The sequence below is a fragment of the Sarcophilus harrisii genome, chromosome 2, assembly GCF_902635505.1.
Source record: "Sarcophilus harrisii chromosome 2, mSarHar1.11, whole genome shotgun sequence".
NCBI lineage: Eukaryota > Metazoa > Chordata > Mammalia > Dasyuromorphia > Dasyuridae > Sarcophilus > Sarcophilus harrisii.
Genome location: NC_045427.1, coordinates 178051956 through 178067470, shown reverse-complemented (window position 1 = coordinate 178067470; position 15515 = coordinate 178051956). Strand labels below are relative to the sequence as shown.

Here is a 15515-nt window from a genome sequence, read left to right as displayed (position 1 = left end):
CAGCTTATATAGGTGGTGATCATTGAGATAATCTTTGGGATACATTGGAGAGTGTGGAGAGAGAGAGAGAGAGAGAGAGAGAGAGAAGGAGGGAGGGAAGGAGAGGGAGAGGTGTGTGTGTGTGTGTGTGTGTGTGTGTGTGTGTGTGTGTTTTCAATTCACTTTAATAACATTGCTTGGTATTGAAAATACAAAACCAAAATATAAAACAGTACTGCCATATATTGTAGAGTAAAACAGATTGTATTCATTTCTTACCCCATTTATCTAAACTCCGAACCTGCACAAGAAATTTATCAAATGCTTTTTTTTAAGTTTAAATATTTGTTGAATAAGAAGAGTGCTTAAAACTGGAAATTATATTTAAAGTTAACTAGTCCAATTTAGTTAGCCACATGATACAGTAGATAGAGCACTGAGCTTGGAACCAGAAAGATTCCTTTTTCTGAATTCAAATCTGACTGCAGACATTTAGTAGCTATGTGATCCTGAGAAAGTCAATTAATCCTATTTGCCTCACTTCTTCATCTCTAAAATGAGCTGGAGAAGAAAATGGCAAACCCCTTCAGTATCTTTGACAACAAAACCCCAAATGCCATTGCAGAAAGTCAGACATAACTGAAAAATAACAAGATAAGGACTGATAAAAATTCCAAAACCCAGAAAATTCAGATAATTTGTCTTACATTATAGTTATCAATTGAACCTAGATTCTCTGACTCCAAATCTCCAATCTTGACCCCAGCATCTATATATATATATATATATATATAAAATGTATATTGTATTATATATTACATCTATGTAATATCTACATATTATATAGATAAATAATATTTCAATATCTCAGAATACAAGGAATATATTAGTACCTTCATATTTCTCTTTACCTCATTGTTTAGCATATTGTGTTACACATATCACAGATTAAAGAATTAACTTATATAAGGTAATATAATTATAGAATTTTAGATTTCGAATGGACCTCAACCACTATATAGTTTAAACCAAACCTAAAAAAGAATTTCCATTAAGGCAGACCCAATAATGATCTTACAATGATCATTGGATAATATATTTTGACTATAAAGATCTTCAAAAACTATTAAGCTCATTTTAAAGATGAGGTAACAAAAAGTGTGGGAGGTTATATGACTTATCTGAGTTCACTTAGGTATTAATAAAATGTGGTCTATGTGGTATTAGGATATATTGAGCTATTTTCAGGGCTGCTCATTCACCATTGGTGTCTATCTGTCACACAATACACCCACCTGAGGGTTCAAGAAGCTGTAGCATGAATAGTGGCCACACCCCCGTAAAATCATCTCTACAATAAGCTAAAGTAGGTAGAGAGTAACTTGTTTGTCCTCAAGCTTTTCAGTGAGTTAGGGAAATGTCACCCAAAGCATGAGAAGACTTTCCCTGGAAGAATGGGTGAATGAAAATGATTTACTCCAATAGTCATTAAAATAACTTGGTCAGACGTCTAAGATAACTCATCCCCTATATTCAGGGCCATTATCAGTTATCTTTACTTTTATTTTTGACGTTGGACTTTGATGAAGCTGGAAGAATAATGAGGCTAATGACTGTGCAACTCTATCTTAAATTCAAATCACAGGCACGTCAAGAAATCACTGCATGATGCCATTAGTCCTTCTTGAAAAGGCAGGAAAACAATAAACATTAACATTAATTAAGAATCAAAGGCTGGATTTGAATGTAGGTTTTCTGTACTGTATGTACTCTACCATTTCAGTTTTATTCCTAACTTTTGAACTTAAAAGGACATTTTACAGAATCGTAATTGAGGGAAGTGTTAATTCAATAATAAAAATCTAATCTATTCCCTTGCCAATATTAAGAATATAACTGATGCCTCTTGCCAACATAATTAATATGTAACTATAAATTATTGATCAGTCACAATTTTAATAAAATAAAGAATAAAATAGATTTAGAGACAGTGTTTCATATCCAAATCTAAGATGAGAGCTGCTTTTGTTTATGATATGACTCAGGTAGTAGTGTAGTTTAATTATTAAGCATCTCTTTTCAAGCTATGGTTTTTATTTATTTAATATCTTCAGTTGTAATCTGAAAATCAATGAGAGTAATGACTTTTCTTTTGTTTCTTCTCTGTTTGCAGAGTCACAGTGTACTCTCTGTGGGGAACCGGAAGGTGAGTCTGTTTTAACATGCTTACTGGCTCCCCTGAGCTGGGGATGCTAAGAGTAAACTCATGTGATCATTTTCTTTTGTTTGTTCATTTTTGCCTATATCAAGGATGTTATAAAAAGAGAGTAGAAAGGGGAGGGAACAACCCCCTGATTCTTTGGGCTTGATGTTCAAAGTAGATTAAATCAAACAGAGTAAGGCATAGTGTCAGCTTCAGGCTCACAGATCCTGCCTGTCTAAAATACAATGTATCTATCAGAATGAAGAATGTGGTATTTACTTTATCAGCAATTTTGGACATTGTCAGTTTTTATAGATTAAAAAAGTGACCATACTCAAGAGAGAATTAATTTATTGACTTAAAATGATATATAGCTAACTGGAAATTATGAGTTACATACTAAGATTTTCTGCAAAAACAAATCTCTCAGTGATAAATGAAAGAAAGAAATGTAATACCTCATTTAATATAATATTATTGGTGTTATAAAAAGTATAAATCTTATTTCTCATCAAGGCTATTTCAGTTTTATCTAGTTGGGAAGAATTCATTTTACCAAAATATGAATTGAGATGGTTCTACTGAGTGTTCAATTACTTTAAGCTGAGTCTGAGAAACTTGGGTATCAATGTGACATAGACCTTTTATATTTTTGAAACCAAATAAAGAAAATAAAACACAAACTAGAGCTGGTTACCTGAAACTGAATCAAAAAAGAAAATTTAATGATTTTGATGATATGTTTCATCCTGGAGAGAAAAAGGCACTAGAAAGCAAACAGTATAAAATGTGAGTTTATATTTCGATCCTCAAAACATCTACTAAGGCAGGAAGGTGGATTAATGCATTTGAAAAAAAGGAAAACCTTTTACCAAGAAAGACTAAAAAAATAAAGGATGGTTTGAAGAGGGAGAATGATTTAGTCAAACAATAATTATTATATGCTTACAATCATTTGGCATACAAAAATTAGCTGAAATTGTTCATACTTTTGAGAAACTTACATTCTAATGGAGAGAGAACATGGTCAAATGTAGATGTGAACAAGGTAAACATGAGGTTATCTTTGAGAACAAGTAAGATAATAAATTAAGCTCTCTTGCAGTGGGTACTGGGCTTTTTTTTTTTTTTTTTAGGAAGGCAGGGATTTAATGATAAAGGAGAATCATAACACTCCATTTTAGGACAATCCTGATTAATTGGATTATTACTAAGATCTTCAACTTCCTTAAGTGTTGTTTAGCAAGGATACAGAAAAGCATAGAAACGAACCATTACTGATGATTATCATAATAAAATCTATTGTAAGTTTTTAAAAATCTTAAATCTCCCTTTTGTCTGTCTGGCTTTTGACCTGCTAAAGATGATTTTGAAGTAATAATAAACTCAAATGCAGTGATTGAGAGTCTGTAGTGCTATATTAATACAAACCAAATGATAGATACAATATTATATAAGTGTTTGATTCTGGAAAAATTAATTGGAAAATTTTCCTTGAACTTACTGTTTTTGCCACAATATATTTTTGGTGAGAAAATATTCAATATTTTGTTTCCTGAATTAATTTTAAAATTATTATTTTTGTGATTAATGCATTTGAACTCATTCTAGGTAATAGTGAGCACTCTGTGAATAAATGTAGTACTTTTTTGTATTTAATGATATTGATGGCTGTCCTTTTAAAATATTTTAGTCCAATATTCATTTAGATTATTGATGGATTCATAAAGGTTATAAATATAAAGGGATATTTGTCAAAAATGTAATTGCTTTTCCTTTTTTTCTCTTTCTGTGCTTTTAATATCATATGATAGTTATATAGAATGAAAACCCACAAGTTAATTCAGGAATAAACCATTTTTCCCCCTGGGATTTTCTAGATATCAGCCTAGGATTTTTAGCTTATATAAAATATTTCATCCAGAATCAACCTAATTTAATTACTATTATCCTTAAATAAATGAATTCCCTCAAGTCCAAACCAATTTTTTTTCCCTAGAAATTTAATATTGCAAATCACTGTCTTCTACATACTTGAGACAATATTGCACAGTGGAAAGAATACTCAGTTTGGAATTAGACATGCTATATTTAAATTCAAGCTCTGGCACTAATTATCTGTTCAGTCTTAAGTCATTTAACTTCCCTGGACATGAATTTCTTTATCTGTAAAAATAGGATGTTGGACTAGATGGTCTCTAAGTTCCCTTTTCAACTTGCAATCTGTGATCTTGTCTGTCTTTGGAGGTAGCCAGATCACCTTCACTTCAAATGCTCAAGCAGAGTTTGCATAACCTATGAAGGATTACCTGCTTTGGTTGACAGTATTTGCCTATATAGTCTTTTTCATTTCTTCAGTTTTAGAATTCTGTGCCTCTCTGTGTGTATTTCAAAGCAATAAAAGTGGAACTGTTTCAAGATCAAAGGAGAAAGGCAAAGATTTGATAACCTAGACTCAGCTGCACTTTATTTTCTGAAACTGGATGCTACATGAATATTCATACACGTTTAAATCATTTAAGTAATTAGTGGAAATGAGCACCAGTTTTCTCTGCAGTGTGCAGAATCTAAAAGAAGTCTTCTTTACTGGGTAATCTCTCCAGGCTTGAATAAGAGTTAACCTATTCTGTGCAGCTGCAGAATCTGCCCTAAGTGGACAGGAACAGACAGGCTCTCTAATTTCCTTCTTTGTGTTGGGTGTGAATCTCCTTCAGGAGGTTAAGGCAGCAGCAAATCTCTCCTTTCTCTTTCATGTCAGAAAGCTGTTAATGCATTTCACTGGTGAGCCATTGAAGTGGGGAACATCCATTTACATTTTAATGATTAGTTCTTTGGCTACAGATTGAATAATTAGCATTGTCTCAGATGATAATATCTGTCAAACAAATGGAATGAGGTGCCAAGTTTACAAGAATCTTGGGACTTCAAAATTTTGCAACTGATGGCAGAAAATGCATGCTAAAATTCTCTTCCCACCCCTTCTTAAGGTGGTGTGGCCTATTTGTTTTTCTGAGACCTAGCGTTTTAATAATGTATAAAACTTAGATCACTATTTCTAAGTGCAAATTACTTGTTCTTTTCAACATAAAAATATTGTCTGGGTTTTAGAAACATAGATGGCCATATTTAGAAATGGAAAAACTTTCAGCAGTATTATTTTTCTACTCATGAGTTCTGTGATTCATACTAGGCATTCATCAATTATCCATCTATCATTTATTTGAATAAAGAATTGAAGATAAATTGCAAAAAATGTTTCAGTTCTTATTGGTTTTTAATTAGTCAATGAGCAGAATGCTATTAATAATAACAATAAAGTAAAAAAGGAAATGGGGCATAGAAAATAAACCTGGGGATTTTGAGTCAGAAAGATATATTCTAGCTATTTGTGAATCAGTGAGTCACTTAACTTCTCAGTGTCCTAGGCAACTCTTTAGACTTTGATAGAGGAAATGTAAACAAACACTCAAAATTCTTTTTACCATTGAAATCACAAGTCTTGGTAAAAAAAAACCCTATACATATACTTCTTTAGGTCCTTTTATTTATACTCTCATTAATGTTGGCATCCTTTTCACTGGTATAAATTTCAACTCTTAAATGTCTAGATATTCTATTTAAGCTAGAGCCCCAAAGCAAGAGATCTTCCTTTGATCCTTCTTCCAGATATCAGAATAGCACTCAGCTTACTAATAATAATTATTATAACAGCTGATAATTTCATATTAGGAAATATGTTACATCTGCTATCTCATTGGAACTTCACAACAGCCTTTTGAGAAAGATGGTACAAGTGTTATATTGGTCCAGATATAAGATGCATCCTTAAATGGGCACTGTTTAAAAGAAACAGTTTCAGTATATTGAAAATGAAATGAAGTTAAGCCACAGTCAAGTTTTACTTGAGCCTGGTCTGGGAATGGAATTACAGTCAATCCAACATTTATTGAGTTTCTATTATATATCAAAACCAAATAATGTGGGAGGCAGCTTGGCATGGTGTAATCAGAAGAGCACTGGATTGGTATTTAGGAGGTCACTAACTTGACATGCTACCTTTGGTAGTCACTTCACTTTCAGACTAAATTTCTTCTCCCTGTAAAATGTAACAAGTGGTTTAGAAGATTTCTAAGGTCCTTTGCTATATTTTATTATTTTCTATAATATATGGAGATCCTAAAAGTTTGTGATCACATATTAGATAATAGACATTTACTAATTTAGTGGATATATATATATATATATATATATATAAAGAGAGAGAGACAGACAGACAGAGAGAGAGAGAGTGAGAGAGAGAGAGAAACTTCAGAAATCATTTGCTTCCACCATAATATGACTGGGCAGGACAGCTTAATATACTTTATTCTCTGATGTGTAAAAAAAGGGAGTTGGGGGAGTTGGCTTAGATGATCTATAAAGTCTTTTTCAGTTCTGAGTCTCAGATATTATCCAGTTTGACTTCATCATTTGATTATATATGTAATACATATACATATATATTACATATAATATATATTATGTATATATGTATGTATATATATATATATATACATAGCATCGCAGAGCTGCCTCCTCTCTTCTTAAGTTGACACCTTGAGTGACATCACAGTATGTGATAATGTCCTCATTGTTTTAAAAAAAAGTTTCTTAAATTGTGGGTGGAGATACCACATGGGACAGTATAACTGAAAGTGGAGTTCATGAAATTATGATTTATTATCAGTAAATGTTTAATTTGAACACCTATTTTTTATTATCATAACTTTTTATTGACAAAACATATGCATGGGTAATTTTTTACAACATCCCTTGCACTCACTTCTATTCCGACTTTTCCCTTCCTTCCCTCCACCCCCTCCCCTAGATGGCAAGCAGTCTTATACATGTTAAATATGTTATAGTATATCCTAGATACAATATATGTGTGCAGAACCAAACAGTTCTGTTGTTGCACAGGAAGAATTGGATTCAGAAGGTAAAAATAACCTGGGAAGAAAAACCGAAGTGCAAACAGTTTATACTTATTTCCCAGTGAACACCTATTTTATATAGCTATATACCTAGGGTCATGAAAAAATTTCTTTGACAAAAAGAAGTCACAAGGGGGAAAAGTTTAAGAAGCTTTGATTTAAAAGAATTTTTGCCCGTAGTCACTTTGGTCTCAATCCTCCAGCTTCTACTAATATGCTGGTAACCAAGAGAAAAAGGACCTATGCATATCATGACTGAAATAGAAAAAATATATATTTTCAAAACAGTGTAAAGCAGTAGTTCTCAAAGGTTGTGAAGTGGCAGGCTCTGGAGATATAACTTAAATTGTATAGAAATTACACTTGTAATTGAATGCATATATGCAAGGCTTCTGATTCTCCTTCTCCAATTTTCCTCCTGATATAATTACTTAGGATGAAGAACAACATAGTGTTCAAAGTCCCTTCCCACTTCCATCCTCCCCCCACCCCCACCAAAAGCCAGATAACTGTTGGTTTTTGTGTCAGAAGATGTGGGTTCAAGTACTGGCTCTGTTACTAGCTGTGTGATCTAGGCAAAATATTTCAACACATTAAGCTTCCTCATCTGCAAAGTGGAGATGATGATATTAGTTTCACTACTGATCACAAACATTGCTGTATGGAAAGTACTTGCTAAAACTCCAAAGTGTCATAAAACTGTAAACCACTGTAATTGTAAAAACAATCCCACATCAGGTAATTATAAGATTGAAAGACCCTTGGTCTGTCAAATAAATAATTGACCATAGCCAAACAAAAACTAGAAAATTTAGAATGGGAGAACAGTCAAATTCTCTGAATAGGTATAGAGAATTCTGATACTTTCTGAATCATAACAATGCATATCAATTAATGAAAGTGTTAATTATTAAAATGATTTGAGGAACATGTGATTATATATTGGAAAGAAGGCTAAATTACAACATAGCTAACTGAATCTTAAGGACAATTATATAGCTCCTGAAATTAAATTCAAAATGTTTAACATTTGGTTATCTGTAATAAGAACAATTACAATTCTGTAATAACTATACTTTGAATAAAAAAAATTTTCAAAGTCATCAAAAACTGTCCCAAGAATAGAATAGCATATGAATAAATTGTCTATGATACATAGCACCTGGGGATTGCCAATTATACATTTGTCTGGAGGATGATATAAATTGTATAACACAAGCTTTCTTAACAATCAATAATTCATTTATCTATCCTTAATATAGAGAACTAGATTTGAAGTCAGGAAATTTCAATTTCTGTTCAGTCATTTCAGCTCTGTCAGACTCCTTATAATACCACTTGTGGTTTTCTAGGCAGAATAAACCAAAGCAAATCACACCAATACTGGCTTGGTTTGCTGCTTCTTTCTCCAGCCCATTTTCCAGATAAGGAAATTGAGGCAAACATAAGATTAGGTGATTTGTCCAGGATCAAGAATGTTAGTAAGTACTGCTCTGAGGCCTGATTTGAACTCAGGAAGATGAGTCTTCCTGACTCTAAGCCCAATACTCTATCCCCTGTGCCACCTGCAAAATTTTGTGTTTCAGTTCAAATCCTGCCTCTCCAGAAAGTCACACTCTCTCCTTGCCAAAGTTTTCTTTTCTGTAAAAGTGTAATAATAATAATAGCACCTATTTCACATGATTGTTTTGAGAATAAAATAAAATAATATTTCTATTTTGCAAATCTTAAAAAAAACAATTGAAATATTCTTGTTGTTAAGATTTATATATATTCATTAACGCTGGATTTTTTCCTCAAAGAATAAATGAATATTTTATTGTTTTGGTCACCAAACAATTTAAATGTCAGGAGTCATGTTTTGGTGTCAATTAATTGGAAACACAATGTCAGGCAAATAATATTCTTGTCATGGTTGTGATCATTTCCTGAATTTCAGGAGTTTATTTTCTTTTTAAGGAAAGTCTAAATTAGAATCATTAGAACAATAACATATTTCTCTGAACAAGTGCATAACATTTTAGATGCCAAGGCCCTTCACAATATTGACAAATGTGTCAGAAAATTCAGGAAGTTTATATATGGACAATAGGTGTTGTGAATCTGAGATGATGTGTTTGTTTCTAAATAATAATTTAGTATGATTGATAAGATAAAAATGTTTTCCCTTTGCAAAAAGCATATTGTAAGAAGAATAACAAATAGTACTTTTTTGAAACAATGAGATATTTCATATCTTCCCCAGTTCCTTTGAATTTTCTAATCTTAGCTTTTATCTATTGAGGCATTGACACAAAAATATCAGTGAAAAGCATATCCTTGTGTCATCCAACATATTAATGATTGAAATGTTATTGAAGACATAGGAACTTAGTGTGCAAAACTCCTTTTCCCTGTATTAGGCTCTAGGGAGCTTGTTTAAAAGTTTAATGTAGTGGCCTCCACAAATAATGCCCCCTTTGAAAACCATATCACCAACAAGTACCACCTTGCCTTCAAGACTTTCCTTTATTTTATTATATGAGGGAGTGGTACTTAGTGGATTAAGTCAGTATTCTTATCTGAGTTTTAGGGTTTTGCTCTGAAAATTGGTTTAATGATGTTTGCAGAACCTTACTAATTTGTAGGAGAAAGATACTATGGATATAAAGATGGACCTAGAAGGTTTCTTCCTAATCGATGTGAAGGAGGAATTCTTGTTCTTTTTGGAACAAGAAGACAAAATTAGGCTATGTCTTGGAGAATTTCATAATACAACTGTCCACAAACAAAATGAACTTCCCCAAGAGATAATGAGAGATTATGAGCTCAGTCTATAAACAATATTTGATATGCTATAGTGGGGATTCTTTTCATGTATAGGTTGGACTAGATAGCTAACCAAGTCCTTTCCAAATTTCAACTTCTTTAGGAAGAGAAAAAGTTAACGTTTCAATCTGTGATTTGCTTCTCATCAGTGTAACTTTGGGCAAGACAATTCTTTTATGTCCTCTTCAATTTCCTGATTTATCAAAAGGAAGGGCTAAATCAGATGCTCTAAAGTGCCTTTCCATTCTTAAATTCATGAACCCAAATTCAAGGGTCTGGCCCTTTAGCTCTGAATTCCTTTTGTGAATTCCAGGCAGTAGTTAAAAGTGGGAATATTGGAGGGAATGAAAATCAAACAAAAGTGTCCTGCTTGAAGATTTGTTCTTTCAGAGCAGCAGCTTTACATTTTGGTCATCTGAAAAGCCTTGGACTTAATAACTCCATTTTTCCCTCCCTTCTCCAATTCCTAGTTTCAGGAAATACTTAGGCAAAAATTTAGTTGATATTTTTTAGTTTGAATGTTTGACAGGATAAAATGACCTATTTTTTCTACCTGTACAAGAGATTAATTTAATGTAGAGAAGCAAAACATTGTAATGAAAACAAAGTTAATTTCAATGACAAGAGGAGTTTGGTCCAAAACCCTCCTCTCCAACATGCAGTTCTTGTGACTGTGGGCAAATTACTTAACTTAATAGCATTCCAGCAACTCTCTAAAATTATTAATTGCACAGAAGTTGCTTGTCTTCACAGATTGAGAGAGCTGCCCTATACTAACAAACTTGCAGATCAGAACCAAACAAGAGAAATTTACTACTAATTTTGTTGTTATTTTTTCTCTGGTGTCTTAGTAAGGCCTCTGGGTTTTATTTTGCTTTTAAGAACTTGACTGATAATATTTAATATTCTTTTCCAGTTCTACATCCTTTTACATACATACTATATACACAGATATATGTATGAATACATACATATATGGAGAACAATAAATAAATTTATATTTGTAAAAATACTATTTGAAAACAATATTCATTCATGTAAAGGCACACAGCCGTATAACACACAAATTGGCCCTCTTGAGACAAAGTTTAGCAATTTAGCTTGCCTGCCATTCAAGTCACTCATTCTCCCACCCTCAAATCTGGCTCTAATTCATCTTTCTAGCCTCATTGACTCCAGTTCACATACTGTATAGATACTGTGTGTTCCAATTCTTATACTCTATCTTGTAGTCAAGCTGAACTACTCTTTGCTCTTGCCTGTTCCTGTCATGCTTTATGATTTCCTGATGCTATGATTTTTCTTAGGCTTCTCACTATAACCAAGAAGAACTCTGGAATTGCAATTCCAGATAGAGAGATATTGCAATATGTGGATAGTCTCTAAACCAATCAAACTAGAGATACCCAAAATATTTTAGTACTAAGTGTGGTGTAAGGGAAAGATAGGTGCATTTTCAGAGTTCCTTGGTTCAAACTGTTTCTGCCACTTAGTACTATAACTTTGGGTAAGTCTTTTGAGTTATCTGGGATGCATTTTCTGCATCTCCAAAGGCTTAAGTAAGGTGACCTTTAATGTCATTTCCAGTTCCAAATTTTTATTCTAATGTACATTTTATTGCTCAAAATTTTCATAGATTTTCTCATTATTGCCAGTGGTCAATCATGATGTTTACCCATTATCTATGTTCCAAGTTTAGGAAAATAAATATATTCTATAGAGGGGAGGATATATTTGTCATCTTCTTAATTGGATAAGAAAATGATATGGGTTTTATCAGTACTAAGCTAAATATGCTTCTGATTCCAAGATCTATAATTGTATAAATGGAGAAATTCCTTCCAATTACTTTAGTAATAAATTTGCCAAATGTTAGTGGAGAGGTTGCATGAGTACTTATGGCTAATATATTCATCATTCAGGCATCAACATTTTGTTGATGAGCCTCATGGAAGTTAAAATCATCCCTAGATGCACAGAAGTATGCAATCACTTGATGCAATGGACCTAAGGGAGTTTGTATAACTTCTGACAAATAAGATCTATTTAATTAATTTTCCCCTTTTTATTTTATTTCAAATAGTACTAATAAAAGCACACTGCAGGAAAATTACAATTAATCAACAAATATTTAGTAGGTGTCTACTATTTGCCAGGTACAAAAATAAAAAAAAAATAAAAATGGAAATATTCCTTGTCTTTTAGAGAGATATGTTTTATAGGGATAGATATGTGCACATTTAAACATATAAAAATGTTCATGCAAATTATATACCAAATAAATATAACAGTAGTCACACAGTGGGAAGTTAATATAGCATTGGACTTGTTGATATTTGAAAATTTGAGTTTAAATCCTAACTTTACCTTTTGCTACTTGTATCACTTTGGTTATGTCTTGATTTTCTAATCTGTAAAATAAGGTGGTTGGATTAGACTAATCATTTACTAAGAATATATTTAGCACCCAGTATATGCCAGTTACTTTTAGTACTGGAGATTCAAAGACATAAAGGAAACAGTCCCTGAGCTCAAAAGCTTACGTTTTATAAAAATAAATAAAATACAATTTTGATGGAGAGCATCAGTTGAGGATGGATCAGGATAGGACTTGGGCAAAGAGTTATTTTGGATCTGAACTTTAAAGGAAACTATAAATCCAAAGAGTAAAAGTGAGAAGCAAGTGAGGTTTAGGCATGGAATATAAGATGTGTAAAGGAAAGTAGATGAAATCTGGGCAACAGCAGGATCCAGGTTGGTATGTTACATATATAAAAGATTGGAAAAGTAGCTTGGAGCCAGATTATGAAGATTTTAAAATGCTAAACATAAGAATTTGTTATCAATCTTAATGTATAAAAAGAGTTCTTAGAATTTATTGAACATAAGAGGGACATGGTCAGACTTATGATGTAGGAAAATCCTTTTGGCAGCTATGTAGGAGGTGAAGTGAAGAAGGAGAGGCTTGAGGCAAAAAGATCAATTAGCAGACTATTGAGGTAATCCAAACAAAAGATAGTAAGAACATGGACAAGACTACTAACTGTGAGAAAGGGAAAACTGAAAGATCACCTTCTGCACTAAAATTCTCTTATTTGAAATAGATTGCCATTTGTATGTGTCAGTGGAACATTAGATCAAAACCCAACTCCTGGGAAATTTTCTTTGTTTAGATGCTCTTCTAGTAGAGAATAAGAACAAAAACCAGATGCAAATTTTTTTAATAACTGTGATCCTATTTATTCAGCTCTTATTTCTTTTCCCTATTGAAATAATGAGTCTTCTGTCATCTGCATTTTGTTATTACTTCATGACAATTACACAATAATGGTCCTATTTCCCAGCTTATGGTACTCCATATTAACTCTTCATATTTATTCTGAATTGAAGAAGTTTTGGTATACTCAGTCTTTTATTTCATTATTATTAAAAAGGTCAATTGAATTGTTGAAAGTTATCTGTCCAGTAAACTGACAAGAAAATTTAAATTCAAGATTTTGTTAAAAACAATTATTGCAAGTTAGAACAAATCCTTTTCTCCAGCTTTTATAAAAAGCATGAATAATTATTTTAAAGGATATTTTTTTCTTTGAATAGGAAAATGCAACATCAAACTATTTCACGAAAACATAATACGAATACATTGGCTTTATGTTAATAATTAATTTGGATGATAATTATTTTAAAATTATTTCTTTTAGTCAAAAAACTAATTTTTTCAAGAAAAATTTTTATTTCTATATAATTTATTTCTATTATGATTTAAACAATGGCAATATTTTGATATATTATGCTTGATTTTTAATGAATTAAGTATTTTGAAGAAAAATCTATATCTATCATAATTTATTAAAAATAAATGTTCCCCTATTTTTGATTCAGTTAATTGCAACAAATATGCATTAAATAATGGCTCTTTCAGGCAACGAGGAGGCACAGATGAATTAAAAAATATATCTTGTCCTTCAGGAAATTGCAACTTAGTTATAAAGATGAAACTGGGGTATAAACAAAGCACAAACCTATAGTCACTTGATCTTCCTAGAAACTTAGTTTTCCTCATGTCAACTAAATGACCTCTGAAATTCCAACTCCATTTGAACTTAAGCTCCTAATATTATCTCTCATGTCATTTTCTGGGCATGTGGTGTTTTTTTTGGTATACCATAGCACATTTATGTACCCTGAGTCTTTTCATTGAGTCTTAAGTCACCAATATTTTGTTTTATCTGAGCTTATAAGGCCCTTTGATTTGAAGCCATTAGAAATGTTTTCTAAGCCTTGTTTTACAACTGAAAAAATTATAGTATGAAACACTTCAGTGTTTTGCACAGAATCATGCAGTAAGCTTTTAGTAAAGCCAGAAATATGAAGAATGTTTTTAACTAGGTTAACTGTCACAAAGCATATTTTTGAGAAGAGTCTGTGTAACACTCCAGATACTGAGAAACCTGGGCAATGGCAGCAAGCCACTGCTCTGAAAGGATTGGAGGCCAGGACAGGGATTGGGACTGAGGAATTCATGCTATTCTGCCATCTGGTAGATTTCTATTTTAACTAATTATTTTTACTAACTAGGTGCTAAGTTCTATTATTTCCAAGCTATTAAGTGCTATTCATACTCTCAAATTCAATGCTTTCAGACAAAGCTCTGATCACCCATCTTAATTACTGCTTTGGAAAAAGGCAGGAATAAAATTTTCGGATTCTGAGGCCCAAGGACTTTCCATGCAATTATTTTTCCTTGAAATAGACAAACCAATCAAACAATTAAACAATAATGAATTATTGTTAATTCCTTGAAAGTAGGGATTGTTTTTTATTGTTTATGTATTTTTTTTGTATTTGTATTTGTCTATTGTATTTTGTATCCTTAGCACCACTCACAGTACCTGGTACTTACTAGATACTAAGTACTTACTAGATACTTAAATGCTGATTAATTGATATATTTGGATAGCCACTCTGAGATATTTGTGCTGGCATTGAATAATTCTATCTCTTATTTTATGACTAACAAGCATATCCATATGTATCTCCTCTGGAGAGATGATTTTGTCCTAAATTCAAGAGTACCTGACAAATTTCCAATCTTATGTTACTTTTTCTAATTTTTATCACTCACACCTTAGGTTAAAATACAAAATCTTGATTACTAAGAATAGGAAGCAGCAACAGCAATGTGTGTGTAGCTGTGAATCTTGTACATATTTGCATTATAATATCTATGAGACTGTGGTTTTATGGTGTCCATAGATCACTTAAATTTTCACTGAAAGCTTTCTGAGTTACTGAAGGGCCTCAGAGTTTACCACATATAACTATTAAGCTGAATTTGAATTGAATCCAAATTTTCTAGTCACTCTGTTTCATCTCTGAAGCTGCTTTTAATAAACTTAGACATATACTGCATGTTAAATCAGGGTAATCTTAGGGCAGAATTACCAGTGAAATAAATCAGATTCATTTCAAAGATTGAGGGAGGGTTAGCGCTGACAAGATTATAAATGTGAAATCATATAGAAGCTGGAAAGATTTGAATACAGCTACAC

General features: G+C 32.2%; 1 protein-coding gene across 1 annotated transcript in view; it reads left to right on the top strand.

Moving 5' to 3' along the window:
* The window catches only part of DLGAP2 (DLG associated protein 2), a 733602-nt gene that overhangs the window by 197671 nt on the left and 520416 nt on the right, over positions 1–15515 (top strand). Inside the window, exon 2 of the mRNA XM_031949182.1 lies at positions 2153–2185. Within this exon, the coding sequence (XP_031805042.1) occupies positions 2153–2185 (33 nt within the window). The remainder of the gene's footprint in view (positions 1–2152; positions 2186–15515) is intronic.